This window comes from Hemitrygon akajei, chromosome 1, assembly GCF_048418815.1.
Source record: "Hemitrygon akajei chromosome 1, sHemAka1.3, whole genome shotgun sequence".
Classification (NCBI taxonomy): Eukaryota; Metazoa; Chordata; class Chondrichthyes; order Myliobatiformes; family Dasyatidae; genus Hemitrygon; species Hemitrygon akajei.
In genome coordinates this window covers 137450432-137464994 of record NC_133124.1, presented here as the reverse complement: position 1 = coordinate 137464994, position 14563 = coordinate 137450432, and the positions used below count along the sequence as shown (strand labels likewise).

At 43.4% G+C, this 14563-nt stretch overlaps 1 protein-coding gene across 1 annotated transcript in view; it reads right to left on the bottom strand.

Annotated features, from left to right (window-relative positions):
* Positions 1-14563, bottom strand: part of itga9 (integrin, alpha 9) — a 425264-nt gene that overhangs the window by 394806 nt on the left and 15895 nt on the right. Inside the window, exon 3 of the mRNA XM_073052451.1 lies at positions 13773-13879. Coding sequence (XP_072908552.1) covers positions 13773-13879 — 107 coding nt within the window. The remainder of the gene's footprint in view (positions 1-13772; positions 13880-14563) is intronic.

The window sequence follows — 14563 nt, the reverse complement described above, 5'->3', positions numbered from 1 at the left end:
ATCTGTCTGATGGTAAGGTCAGGATTAGTGTGGAGAGCGTGGAGAGCAGCGGGTTCAGAAGAAGTGAGGTTAGAATTGGAGAGAGGAGTGGTGAAGTCGGGTTGGTTGATGTCCTGTCGGCAGTTGGCAATGAAAAGATCTGGAGCAGGCAGAAGACTAGAGTGGGGTGTCCAGGAAGACAAGGAGGGTTGAAGACAGAAGGAGTCATTGGTGCAGGTTGGCGAGTCCTTGCCAAAGAAGTAGGCACAGAGACGGAGGTCATGGTGAGCGCAGAACACACTGTGGTGTGGGAGCAGGGGGTCAAAGGTGAGGCCCTTACTCAGAAAAGAACATTCTGCCTCAGAGAGGGAAAGGTCAGAGGGAATGGTGAAGACCTGGCACGGATGAGAGCTGGGATCGTGGGTGGGGGGAGGGGGAAGAGGCAGTTGGTAGTGTCTAAGAAGAGAGGAGGTTTGGGGTGTTCAGGGAAAGTGGGGTGAAAGGAAGACGGAGTCTCCAAGGACCCAAGGGTTGGTAGTGGGGCCTGAGAGACAGTCAATATTAGTAAGGCTAGAAAATTACAATTTTTAGGATCTGAGATTTTTTGACAAAATGGATCCAAAACAGGTTCCTTCTATCTCAGTAAAGGTCATGGGCGGAGTTGAGGCCTCGGATAACGCTTCTCAGAAGCTGCCACCACTGCTTTAGCAGTGCTGCGGAGGAGAACGAGTGGAGCGAACGAGTGTGAGAGCATGCTAGCGTAACACGTCATTGAGAGGCAGGGCTGAGCAGAGGAGCTGACACGCTAGTCACCCCATCACAGGGGATGGACACAGCTGCCGCCAGCGCCTGCCTGCATTAGGCCTCTTTCCTTCTGCCAAGCATGGCGACAAATCAGCATATCACAGGGAAATTGAGAACATGCCTGAATGCTGCATTAACAACTTCTCACTTAGCATCAGCAAAACCGAAGAACTGATTATTGACTACAGATGGACGAAACCAATCTCCATGAGCCAGTCCTCATCAGGGGATCAGAGGTGGAGAGGGTCAGTAGCTTTAAATTCAGAGGATCTGTCCTGAGTCCAGAAGTTAACTGCCATTAAGAAGAAGACACAGCAGTACCTCTACTCTCTTTGAGGTTTGCGCAGATTTGGCATGTCATCTAAAAGAGTATACTGGAGCGTACATCTCTCTGGAGAGAATACTGACTGGTTGCATCTCAGCCTAGTAAGGAAACACCAATGCCCTGTACCGAAAAGCCTACAGAAAGTATTGGATACAGCCCAGTCCATCACAGGTAAAGCCCTCCCCACCACTGAGCACATCTGCATGGAGGGGATCCCCACTACCCAGTCCATCGTCTCTTCTTGCTGTCGCCATCAGAAAGGATGTACAGCGGCCTCAAGTCCCACACCAGCAGGTTCAGGAGCAGTTAATAATCCACAACCATCAGGCTCTTGAACTAGAGGGGATAACTTCAATCACCCCAATACTGAACTGGTTCCACAACCTAAGCACTCATTTTGAGACGTGTTCTCAATATGTATTGCTTATTTATTAATATTTTCTTGTGTATGCATAGTTTTTCTTTTGCACATTGTCTGTTTCAGCCGTGTGCAGTTTTCATTGATTCAACTGTTTCTTTCTACTTACTGTGAATGCCCACAAGAAAATGAATCTCAGGGGTGCATATGGTGACATATGCACTTTGATAATAAATTTGTTTTGAACTTTAAACTTAGAGCACACCTGGCAGTTCAGAAATAGTCAGCTATCCTGCACTTCTGGTCAACAGAAAGCAGTAGAACTGCATTCCATCACAATCTTTAATACCATGGCCTTCAATATCTCACAGTTTACCATCAGTAATAAAGCATGGGATCAAAGCTATTTCAACAGGTATACCAAGAAGTGCTAAAGCAAATGACCATGTGTCCTAAATATTAAAAGCAATATGCAATAGACAGGCTAAGTGAGCTCAAAATGGAACAGCTCAAGGTTCTGAATATCTGCTGCATCTAGTCCTGAATAATAATGAACTGTTAACTAGTCAACAAAGGAAGGCTCTGAAAATCCCCAATCCTCAGCAAGGATAAGAGCCCAGCATGTACTGAAACATGTTTGGTCAAAAGTACCAAGTGGATAATCATTCTTGCTTCCTTCTGAGGTCCAAGTCTTCAATCAATTTGATCAAATACAAGGCTTGGACCAGTGAATATATCAAATGTTACAGGACCAGGCTACATCCTATAGCTGTTGGCTTGAGTACTGACATTCCAGAAACAGTACAACTCTTTAGTACAGTGACAACAACAGCATCTATTCTATTATGTGGAAAATTGACAGGTATGTCCTGTTCCTAAAGAGCAGGCTCATTATTGCCCTGTCAGGCTCTTCTCAACAAAATGAAATAAGGTCTTGTGGTCAGGGTATTTAGTTGCCATCTAGAGCATGCCTCAAATGCTCAGGGCCTTCAATGATGGATGCCACTTTCTTGAGGCACTGCCTCTTGAAGATGACCTTGACGGTGGGGAGGGTTGCACCTATAATGGAGCTGGCTGCCCTCTTGATGCAGGTGGGAACCTCAGACCTCAGTAGTGAGAGTTTGGAGATGTCCATGAACACTCCAGACAGTCTGTTGGCACAGGTCTTCAGTACCCAGCTAGGTACACCACAAAGGCTTGATGCCTTCCGAGGATTCACTCCAATTTCTCAAGACTGATTAGGACTTGTGCAAGAGCTGACTTAACAAGTGACATACCGGTACTTAAAAATATATTTTAAGAAGTCACGTTTCCACTGAGACTGGGAAAGCTACTCAGAAATTGGAGAGAGCAGAGAGAAGTTAGAAAAATTAGAGAAGTGAGAAAAATTTTATATAACGAAAGTAATGTACTAATGTATATAACAAAAGTAAAACCTTTCTATGTCCATGCTATATAATTTCTTTTGCACTCCATACACCATCAACCAAACTGTGCTCTGTTACTAGAGCCCAGAAATGCATCACAAAAAGACAAAGCTTGTTCCCAACTGAATTAAAGAACACACATGCATGGCAGATGCAGTTTGACATTGATAAATGCAAGGCTATCCACGTTAATTCTAAAAACAGAAATCAAATTTTATCGGAATGGTGATAGATTGGAAATGGACAATGCTCTAAGAGCCACGTCCTTTTACACCAACTGTTTGTGAACCAGACAGTCAATTTTGTCCACTTCTGGCAAAAATGAAGACAGGATATCTTGCCACCACTGTACACCGAATTAGTGAGACCCCATCTGCATGAAGTTTGGTCTCTGTATTGGAGGACAAGGATGTTCCAGTCATGGAGAGAGGGCAATCGTGACTTACTAGACCAAGAAATGAGGATGCCTTGGGTATATCTACACAAGTTCACTCAAGTTTATAAGAATGAGAAAGGGATTTCATGGATTACCTAGATATTGTGAAGATACACATGGTTGCACAAAGGTTGGGGGTGTTATGGATAGTGTGGAGATTACAGCGGGACATTGATAGGATGCAAAACTGGGCTGAGAAGAGGCAGATGGAGTTCAACCCAGATAAGTGTGAGGTGGTTCACTTTGGTAGGTCAAATATGATGGCGAAAAATAGTATTAACGATAAGAATCTTGATAGTGTGGAGGATCAAAGGGATCTCGGGGTCCAAGTTCACAGGACACTCAAAGCTGCTGCGCAGGTTGACTCTGTGGTTAAGATAGCACTTGGTACATTGGCCTTCATCAATCGTAGGATTGAGTTTAAGAGCTGAGAGGTAATGTTGCAGCTATATAGGACCCTGGTCAGACCCCACTTGGAGTACTGTGTTCAGTTCCGGTCACCTCACTACAAAAAGGATGTGGAAACCATAGAAAAGGTGCAGAGGAAATTTAAAAGGATGTTGCCTGGATTGGGGAACATGCCTTATGAGAATAGGTTGAGTGAACTCGGCCTTTTCTCCTTGAAGCGACTGAGGATGAGAGGTGACCTGATAGAGGTGTAAAAGATGATGAGAGACATTGATCATCTGGATAGTCAGAGGCTTCCTCCACCCCCCCCCCCCCCCAGGGTGAAATGGCTAGCACGAGAGGGCACAGTTTTAAGGTGCTTGGAAGTAGTTACAGAGGAGATATCAGGGGTAAGATTTTTTTTTTTTTAAAAACGCAGAGAGTGGTGAGTACGTGGAATGGGCTGCCAGCGACAGTGGTGGAGGCAGATACGATAGGGTCTTTTAAGAAACTCCTGGATAGGTACATGGAGCTTAGAAAAATAGAGGGTGATGGGTAACCCTAGGTAATTTCTAAGGTAAGGACATGTTCGGCACAGCTTTGTGGGCTGAACGGCCCGTATTGTGCTGTAGGTTTTCTATGTTTCTATGACATTCCCAATAACTGGAGAACTTGGAATCAATAATAGTCACAGCCTAAGCTTATTGGACGTCATTTGGATCAGATGAAATTTATTCACTCACAGGGTACTGAACCTATAAATTCTTTACCACAGAAGACAGCAAAGGTCAAGTCATTGAATCAAGAGACATAGTTTCTTGGGGACAATAAAATAAACAATTTTATGCAATTTTCTCTCTGTCAGACATTCCCCCAAATCATACCTGTAGGATATACAGTCAACAACCTGACCTACATTGCTTCTATGACCAATTTAAAAGGCTGGGTGCTTCATACTCTTGTTTTGCTGAGATTAACATAAAAGGGACGAGGAAGAATTTATGTAGTGTGTCCTGCAGAACATTTTTGGTCGAATGTTTTCAGCCCAAGAAGGAAGAGCTGCTCCATCTCCTGCTGGAATGAGCTGAGGTACATGGATCTGGGAGATAATCACGAGATAAGCAATGGAGAAGAGCAAGTGGTAACCTATAGTTGAATTTCCATTGAAAAGGAGCTAACTGCAATCCTCCTTGTGCTCTGGTTTCCTCCCACAGACCAAAGACGTACCATTTGGTAGGTTATCTGGCTATTGTAAATTGTCCCATGATTAGGCTAGCATTAAATCAGGGACTATGCAGCTCAGAGGGCTGGAAGGGTTGATTCTGCACTTCATTGCAACAAATCAATAAACAAAAAGATGAGAAAGGATGATATAGCAGGAACCAGGGACCCAGTGAGCACAAGAACTGGTGGCCTGGTAAATGGAAATTGTAAACATCAGCTGGGAAGCTTGGATAGTTAATGATCTGAGTTTTTTTTGTATTGTAACTAAATATTTCAAGCACTGATCTCTGCAATACCCAACTAGAAATTGCCCACTACTTGGAGAAAGACCCATTTATTGCTACTCTTTCTTTTGTATCAGGCAATGATCAATACTCTATCAGCATCTTAATAGTAGCACCTTAACCCTAATCCCATGCTTTTAATTGTTTGCCCATTTGGATTTCTCTTACTGAGTCCAAATTCATCACATCCACTGGTTCTCAGTCATCTATTTTGTAAGCTCCATCCTCAAAATATTTCAATAGTTTTGTCAAGTATAATTTACTTTTGAAATTTCACTCATTTGACAAGCCCTGTCACTGCTCTCCAAATGATCTGCTATAAACATACTTTGTAATGCAATCTCTCCACTTTCAATGTCAGCCTAATCTTTCTCACTTACCCTTTGTTTCTGCCTGCTCCTGCCACACTGAACTCATGTCGCCATACCTCGGCTCCATCTTGTCCCCATTAGTTACTTATCATGTCCTACCTACATCCATGATACTTTATGTGCTCTCCATCACATCACATTAAGTCTTGATTGACTCCTTTTCACTATACGTGTTTAGGGATGCCCAATCCCCATACACTTTTACTCCCCCCACACCTCATCATGAAAGGCTTAAAGCTCTGCTTCTTTCCGGACAACAAACCTGTTCCACTCCATCACCACCTTCCTCTGTTTGGTGGAAATGGTCTCACCTCACCAATTTCCCTTTCGTCTCCTCCCTCTTTCTCCAAACCCAGTAACGGCCCCAGCTATGCCTGCCTTTTTGTCAGCTATGATGAACAGTCTGTGATCCAAACCTATACTGGTAACACTCCCTATGCCACTTTGGTGCTGCTTCCTGCACCCACGCTGAGCTCATCAATTTCATGCACTTTGCCCCCAACTTCCATCTGCTCACAAACTTAGCCGATCCATCCGTGATACCTCTTCCCCCTTTCTCCATCTCTCTGACTCCAATTCTGAAGGTAGGCTGTTTGCTAATATCTTTTATAAATCCTACTGACTCTCAGCAAACTTGACCTTTCCACCCTGTCATTTGTAAAAATGCCATTTCTTCTCCCAGCTTCGCTGTTTCAGTCACTTCTGTTCTCAGGATGAGGCTCTCTATTCTAGAACATCTGCGATGTCATCCTTCTTCTCCCACATAGGAGATTGGTGGGTAAAATCAAAGCTCAGGGCATCGGGGGGAAGACATTGACATGGATAGAAAACTGGTTGGCAGATAGAAAGCAAAGGGTAGTGGTGAATGGGTGTTTCTCGGAATGGCAGGTGGTGACTAGTGGGGTGCCACACGGCTCAGTATTGGGACCACAGATGTTTACAATTTACGTCAACGATTTGGATGAAGGCATTGAAAATAACATCAGCAAATTTGCTGATGATACTAAGCTGGGTGGCAGTGTGACATGTGATGAGGATGTTAGGAGAATTCAGAGTGACTTGGATAGGCTGGGTGAGTGGGCAGATACTTGGCAGATGGCATTTAATGTGAATAAGTGTGAGGTTATCCACTTTGGGAGTAAGAACAGGAAGGCAGATTATTATCTGAACGGTGTAGAGTTAGGGAAGGGAGAAATACAAAGAGATCTAGGAGTCCTTGTTCATCAGTCACTGAATGTGAATGAGCAAGTGCAGCAGGCAGTGAAGAAGGCTAATGGAATGTTGGCCTTTATTACAAAGGGAATTGAATATAAGAGCAAGGAAATCCTCTTGCATTTGTACAGAGCCCTGGAGAGACCACACCTGGAGTATTGTGTACAGTTTTGGTCTCCAGGGTTAAGGAAGGACATCCTGGCTGTAGAGGAAGTGCAGCGTAGATTCACGAGGTTAATTCCTGGGATGTCTGGACTGTATTACGCAGAGAGGTTATAGAGACTGGGCTTGTACACGCTGGAATTAAGGAGATTGAGAGGGGATCTGATTGAAACATATAAGATTATTAAGGGATTGGACAAGATAGAGTCAGGAAATATGTTCCAGATGCTGGGAGAGTCCAGTACCAGAGGGCATGGTTTGAGAATAAGGGGTAGGTCATTTAGGACAGAGTTAAGGAAAAACTTCTTCTCCCAGAGAGTTTTGGGGATCTGGAATGCACTGCCTCGGAAGGTAGTGGAGGCCAATTCTCTGGATGCTTTCAAGAAGGAGCTAGATAGGTATCTTATGGATAGGGGAATCAAGGGATATGGGGACAAGGCAGGAACTGGGTATTGATAGTAGTTGATCAGCCATGATCTCGAAATGGCGGTGCAGGCTCGAAGGGCCAAATGGACTACTTCTGCACCTATTGTCTATAGAGCTTCCCTTCCACCACCATCAATGCTGCCCTCACCCGCATATCATCCATCCTCCGCCACCAGAATAGGGATAGGGTTCCTCCTGACCTCACCAACCACCCCAGGAGGCTTCATATCCAGCATACCATTCTCCATAACAGCTGCCATCTGCAAAGGGATCCTACCAGTAAGCACATACTTCCCTCCCCAACCACCCCCTAAAACTCCACTTTCCATAGGAATTGCTCTCTACACGACTCCCTGGTCCATTCATCCCTCCCCACTGATCTCCCTCCTGGCACTTATCCCTACAAGTGCTACACCTGCCCCTTCTACCTCCCTCATTACCACTCAGAGACTCAAAAAGTTCTTCCAAGTGAGGCACCACTTCACCTGTGAGTCTGTTGGGGTCATCTACTCTATCCAATGCTCCTGCCTCTATATTGGTGAGATCCAACGTAGATTGGGGAACTACTTCATCAAGCACCTTCACTCTGTTTGCCCCAAAAGGTGGGATTTCCTGGTGGCCACTCATGGCCTCCTCTACTGCCACGATGACGCCACTCTCAGGTTGGAGAAGCAACACCTTGTAGCTTCCAACCTGACAACATGAATGTTGATCTCTCTAAATTCCGATACTTTCTGCCCACTCCCTATTCTCTCTTTTTCCATTTTCCCATTCTGGTTTCTCTCAGTCCTCCTCCTGCCCATCACCTCCCTCTAGTGCCCCTCTTCCTCCACCATCCTCTCCTATCAGATTCCTCCTTCTTCAGCCTTTCATCCCTTCTACCTATCATCTCTGAGCTTCATTCTCGCTCTCCTACCTTCCCCCTCACCTGGTTTTACCTATCAATTGTCAGCTTGTACTACTTCCCCTCACTCCAATTTCTTATTCTCCACCTTCTCCCTTACTTTCCAATCTTGTTGAAGGGTCTCGGCATGAAATGTCAGCTACTTATTCCCCTCCAGCATTTTGTGTGTGTACCCAAGACTTCCAGCATCTGCAGAATCTCCATATTTATGAACTTCCTCTATAGTACTTTTTTCTTTAAAAAAAAACACCGTTCAAAGGATTCAAAGTAAATTATCAAAGTATGTTTGCAGTATACAACCCTGAGATTTATCTTCCTGCAGACAACCATGAAACCCATTCAATGAGAAACATCAACACGCCCCCCCACCCACCATGCAACAAGAACACCACCACATGCAAAAAACAAATCCAGCGAACAGCAACAGGAAAGAAAACACATTTCTTGTAATGTAACTGATTCACAGTGCAAAGAATTTTGAAAAATGACTAGCAATACATTACTTCTAGGTCCACCTCCTTAAATATGCTGGAGCCTTTGAATGCAGAAGGCGGTATACTACTGTTTAGCAAGAGGGTGAAAGATTACTGTCGGCAGATAGAATACAAAGCCAAGGTTACAACCAGATCTGCCGTCACCTTTTTAAATGGATGAGACGGCTCAATGTGTTGAGTCTGCACTCCTGTTCATCATTCACACTCAAGCATCACATAATAAGCCTTGAAGCTGACACTCAGGCACTGCACTGAAGGAGTGCTGCTTTGTCAGGAGGAACAATCTTTCAGCGGTTGCCCAGCAATGGCATCACTGCTCTTTCTGCTGAGAATAAATAAATTTAATGGAATAAGAATAATATTCTGCAGCTTCTTTGCAAGTTATTTAGTCCCAGAATAAACATCACTGGTAATCATTGGTTTTTGTGAAGGCAGGATGTAGAAACTAGATGCTCAGGGTTCCAATGCAATGATAAGATCTACATTTCAACAGGCCTAATTGGCTGCAAGGCACATTTCAGCAGCTAATGCTTAAACGGCATGATGTAAATATTCTCTATTCACTGAACCACAGCCAATCTTACAAATTGAACTGTGCCAGTCTGTGCCCGTAGAAACAATTGTAAAAAGGCTGTAATTAAAATCGCAATCGTTTATGACTGATGATATGACCTGTGTAGTACAACACTAAAAATAACAGCTTCTTCTTGCTCTCAACTATTAATTAACTTCATAGGAAAACCAAAATGAGCTTTCGTGCAATGTATTGGAATTCAATAGAAATGATGGTGTCTTTAAAAAGCTCTGCTTTAAAAGGAAAGGAGGTAGAACGGGACAAGCAAGTAAACACTCAGAGGAACTCAGCAGGTTGGACAGCATCGATGGAAATGGATCAAGAGACAGCGTTTTGGGCTGAGACTCTTCTTCAGGACGGGTCTCGGCCTGAAATGTCGACTGTTTATTCATCTCCATAGATGCTGCCTGACCCGCTGAGTTCCTCCAGCATTTTGTGGGTCTGGTTTAGAATGCAAGAAGTGTTCCTTCAGCCAGTTGAGCACACAAAGTTGAAGTTAAGTGGATAAAAGATAAGGGAGGTTGGGAGTTAAAGAACTAAGTTTTGAATTGTCTTAGTTTGATGTGTGTTATGTGCATTAAAGTGAACAACCAAGAAGTATTAACAGAACAGCACAGTAATAGGCCCTAGGGCCTAGAATGTTCAGCCACACTAATTAATCTAGTAATTAAGTGCCTAATTAAACTAATCCCTTCTGCCTTCAAATATTCATATACAAACCCCATTTCCAGAAAAGTTGGGATATTTTCCAAATTGCAATAAAAACAAAAATCTGTGATATGTTAATTCACGTGAACCTTTATTTAACTGACAAAAGTACAAAGAAAAGATTTTCAATAGTTTTACTGACCAACTTAATTGTATTTTGTAAATATACACAAATTTAGAATTTGATGGCTGCAACACACTCAACAAAAGTTGGGACAGTTAAAATAAAATTGAAAAGTGCACAGAATATTCAAGTAACACCGTTTTGGAAGACTCCACATTAAGCAGGCTAATTGGTAGCAGGTGAGGTATCGTGACTGGGTATAAAAGTAGCGTCCATCAAAGGCTCAGTCTTTGCAAGCAAGGATGGGTCGTGGCCACCCCTTTGTGCCAAAATTCACGAGAGAATTGTTAGTCAGTTCAAAAGGAACATTTCCCAACGTAAGATTGCAGAGAATTTAGGTCTTTCAACATCTACAGTACATAATATTGTGAAAAGATTCAGAGAATTCACAGACATCTCAGTGCGTAAAGGGCAAAGTCGGAAACCACTGTTGATTGCGCGTGATCTTCGAGCCCTCAGGCGGCACTGCCTAAGAAACCGTCATGCTACTGTGACAATTATAGCCACCTGGGCTCGGGAGTACTTCGGAAAACCATTGTCACTTAACACAGTCCGTCGCTGCAACCAGAAATGCAACTTGAAACTGTATTATGCAAGGAGGAAGCCATACATCAACTCTATGCAGAAACGTCGGCGAGTTCTCTGGGCCCAAGCTCATCTCAGATGGACGGAAATACTGTGGAACCGTGTGCTGTGGTCAGATGAGTCCACATTTCAGCTAGTTTTCAGAAAAAACGGGTGTCAAGTTCTCCGTGCCAAAGATGAAAACGACCATCCTGATTGCTATCAGCGAAAGGTGCAAAAGCCAGCATGTGTGATGGTATGGGGGTGCATCAGTGCCCACAGCATGGGTGAGTTGCATGTATGTGAAGGTACCATGGACTCTGAGGTGTATATTAGGATTTTAGAGAGACATATGTTGCCATCAAGGCAACGTCTCTTCCCGGGACGTCCATGCTTATTTCAGCAGGACAATGCCAGACCACATTCTGCACAGGCTACAACAGCGTGGCTTTGTAGACACAGTGTGCGTGTGCTTGACTGGCCTGCTGCCAGTCCAGATCTATCTCCTATTGAAAATGTATGGCGCATCATGAAGAGGAGAATCAGACAACGGAGACCACGGACTGTTGAGCAGCTGAAGTCTTATATCAAGCAAGAATGGACAAAATTTCCAATTGCAAATCTACTACAATTAGTATCCTCAGTTCCAAAACGATTAAAAAGTGTTATTAAAAGGAAAGGTGATGTAACAGAATGGTAAACATGCCTCTGTCCCAACTTTTGTTGAGTGTGTTGCAGCCATCAAATTCTAAATTTGTGTATATTTACAAAATACAAGTTGGTCAGTAAAACTATTGAAAATCTTTTCTTTGTACTTTTGTCAGTTAAATAAAGGTTCACGTGAACTAATATATCACAGATTTTTGTTTTTATTGCATTTTGGAAAATATCCCAACTTTTCTGGAAATGGGGTTTGTATATACCCTCCATTCTCTACACATTCATCTGCCCTAGAGCATCTTAAGGCATTGGTCGTATTTTCTTCAATTACCACCTCTGACAGCACATTCCAGGTATCCCTACTCTGTGAAATAGAAACTTGTCCTATACATCTCTCTTGAACTGATCCTCTCTCAATTCAAATGTATGCCATCTAGTATTTGACATTTCAACCCTGGGGAAAAAAAAATACTGTGTGTCCACTCTATCCATGCCTTCGTAATCTTGGAAACTTCTGTCTGGTCAATCCTCAGCATCCAGCACTCCAGAGAAATCAAAACCCCAGTTTTCCCAACCTCTCCTTACAGGAATGCCATCCAAATCCAGTTAACCCTCTTCTGCACCCTCTCCATGTCATCCAAACCAGATAGCATACCCGTTTACCCCTTCTGCACCCTCTCCATATGTCATCCAAACCAGATAGCATACCCATTTACCCCCTCCTGCACCCTCTCCACATGTCATCCAAACCAGATAGTCTACCCATTTACCCCCTCCTGCACCCTCTCCACGTCATCCAAACCAGATAGCATACCCATTTACCCCCTCCTGCACCCTCTCCACATGTCATCCAAACCAGATAGTCTACCCATTTACCCCCTCCTGCACCCTCTCCACATCATCCAAACCAGATAGCATACCCATTTACCCCCTCCTGCACCCTCTCCACATGCTGTCAATAACAGGGCAACCACAACTGAAAGCAATACCCCAGATGAGGTCTAAAAAGTTTGTTTGTTGTTGTTTTTCTTTTAAACCTGCAACAGAACTTTCTGATTTTTGATCTCAATGCTTTGACTAAAAAAGGAAAAGATGCCATATGCCTTCTTTACCACTCTATCAAACTTGGCACTTTAGGAAGCAATGAACTTGGATCTCAAGGTTCCTCTGTTCCAAAGTGCAACGCCTCATACTTTCAGGGATTAAATTCCATTTGCTAGGTCTCTGCACATATCTGCAACTGATCTATATTCCACCATATCCTTTGGCAATCTTCTACGCTATTGACAATGCTGCTGCCACCAATTTTTATAACCTTTGTGAACTTAGTAAGCCATCCATCCACATTTTCATCCAAGTCAGTGATATGTCACAAACAGCATAGGTCCCTATAAGGATCCCTTCAGAACTAATCACTGACCTCCAAGCCAGGCGATGTCCAATCAGTGACTACTCTCCATGCTTTTTATACTGTACAAACATCAGAACAAGCCGCAAGCTGTAATAACACGCAAAGTTACTATATGCACAGGATTTCTAATGCAGGATTTATCCAGAGGCTAGATAACCAGTTCAAAAATAACCCTTCTCACATTGAAAATAATCAGATAATAAGTTTAGAAGTAGAAAAACTAAGGCACAAAATGCTGAGATGTCTGTGTTCAGATGACCAGGTTGGCCAAGTGTCAACCCTAAGCTTCAGCTTTGATATTTGGTGCACGTATTGGTTAGCCCCTTCCTTCCGCTAGCCTGCAGGTTACTTTTGGGCAAGGTGTAGCACCTGCTTAAACCCCACCACCCCCACCCCGATCAGGGTCACGTGAAGCCATGGGAACAGGTGGTGGATAGTCATATGAGCAGCTGGTGCAGACCACATGCCCTGGTTATACAACCACTGACACCAGGTAAACAATCTAATGAGTATAGATAATCGCTGGGGTCACCAGTCTTGTAAAGACAGTGCCCAAAAGGCGGCAATGACAAACCACTTCTATAGGAAAATCTGCCGAGAACAATCCTGGTCATGAGAGCTTGATCGCCTATGCCATATGACATGACACATAATGATGTCATACCACGTAATGATGATGTAATATGACACGGCACATAATCATGATGACGATTGGTTGGCATTGATTGTTCAATCCACATCATTAAGACAAATTAATCAACAATTTATTTAGACAAGGCATTTCAGGTCATCCATATAAATGTTTATATCAAAACACAGAAACAAAGAAAATACTTTGGGGGATGAGCTGGAAATAAATTTTATTGCAAATTAGCCGAGAGATTATAACAGAGAGGGTAACTAAATTCTCTCAAATGCTAAGAAAGCCAATGTCTTACCAGAATACTACCATTGCCTCCTTCCTGTCTGGACAGACTCACTCCCATCCACTCATTGTTCCTGTTCTCTCTGCACGTTTTACCACAAGATTTTCCTTGCTGATTCCCTGCAAATTCCAAAACAATTTATATATACACGTGAATGCCAACAGCAGTCAAACAACAGAGAAAAAATTAATGACATCAGGACAAAATAAATGACAATCTAATCAATACATCTTACCCTCATCAAAAAACATCGTAAATAACAGAAGCAGCAAGTCATTCCACTATTTTTGCCTGTTACATCATTCAAAAAGATTATGCCTAAGCATCATTTCTAAATTCATCCCATATTCTTTTGATACTAAAAATCCTGTAATCACATAGTATTGTTACAATACAAAGCCAATACAGTCTTCTGAATGTTGTCACCATTGCTGTAAAGTAGTGGTCGCTAACCCGTCGATCGTGATCGACTAGTCGATCTTTGAGACTTTCCCAGTAGATCCCGAAAAGAAATTAAAAATAAATGCACAAATACTGTTGAGAGATTGTTTCCGGGTTGCGGGGTTTTAGTTCCGTTCTTTCTGCTCAGTGCGCATGCACTACACAGTGTAATTCAGTGGTCCCCAACCACCGGGCCGCGAGGAAACAATATGAGTGAGCTGCACCTTTCCTCATTCCCTGTCACGCCCACTGTTGAACTTGAACGCACGCGAGGTCATCAGTCACTGAAACGCAGTGATACCCTCGTGCCAGGGATCACTGGTTGGCCTCGGGCGGCCGGTGGGAACTGCCGTTGCTACTGG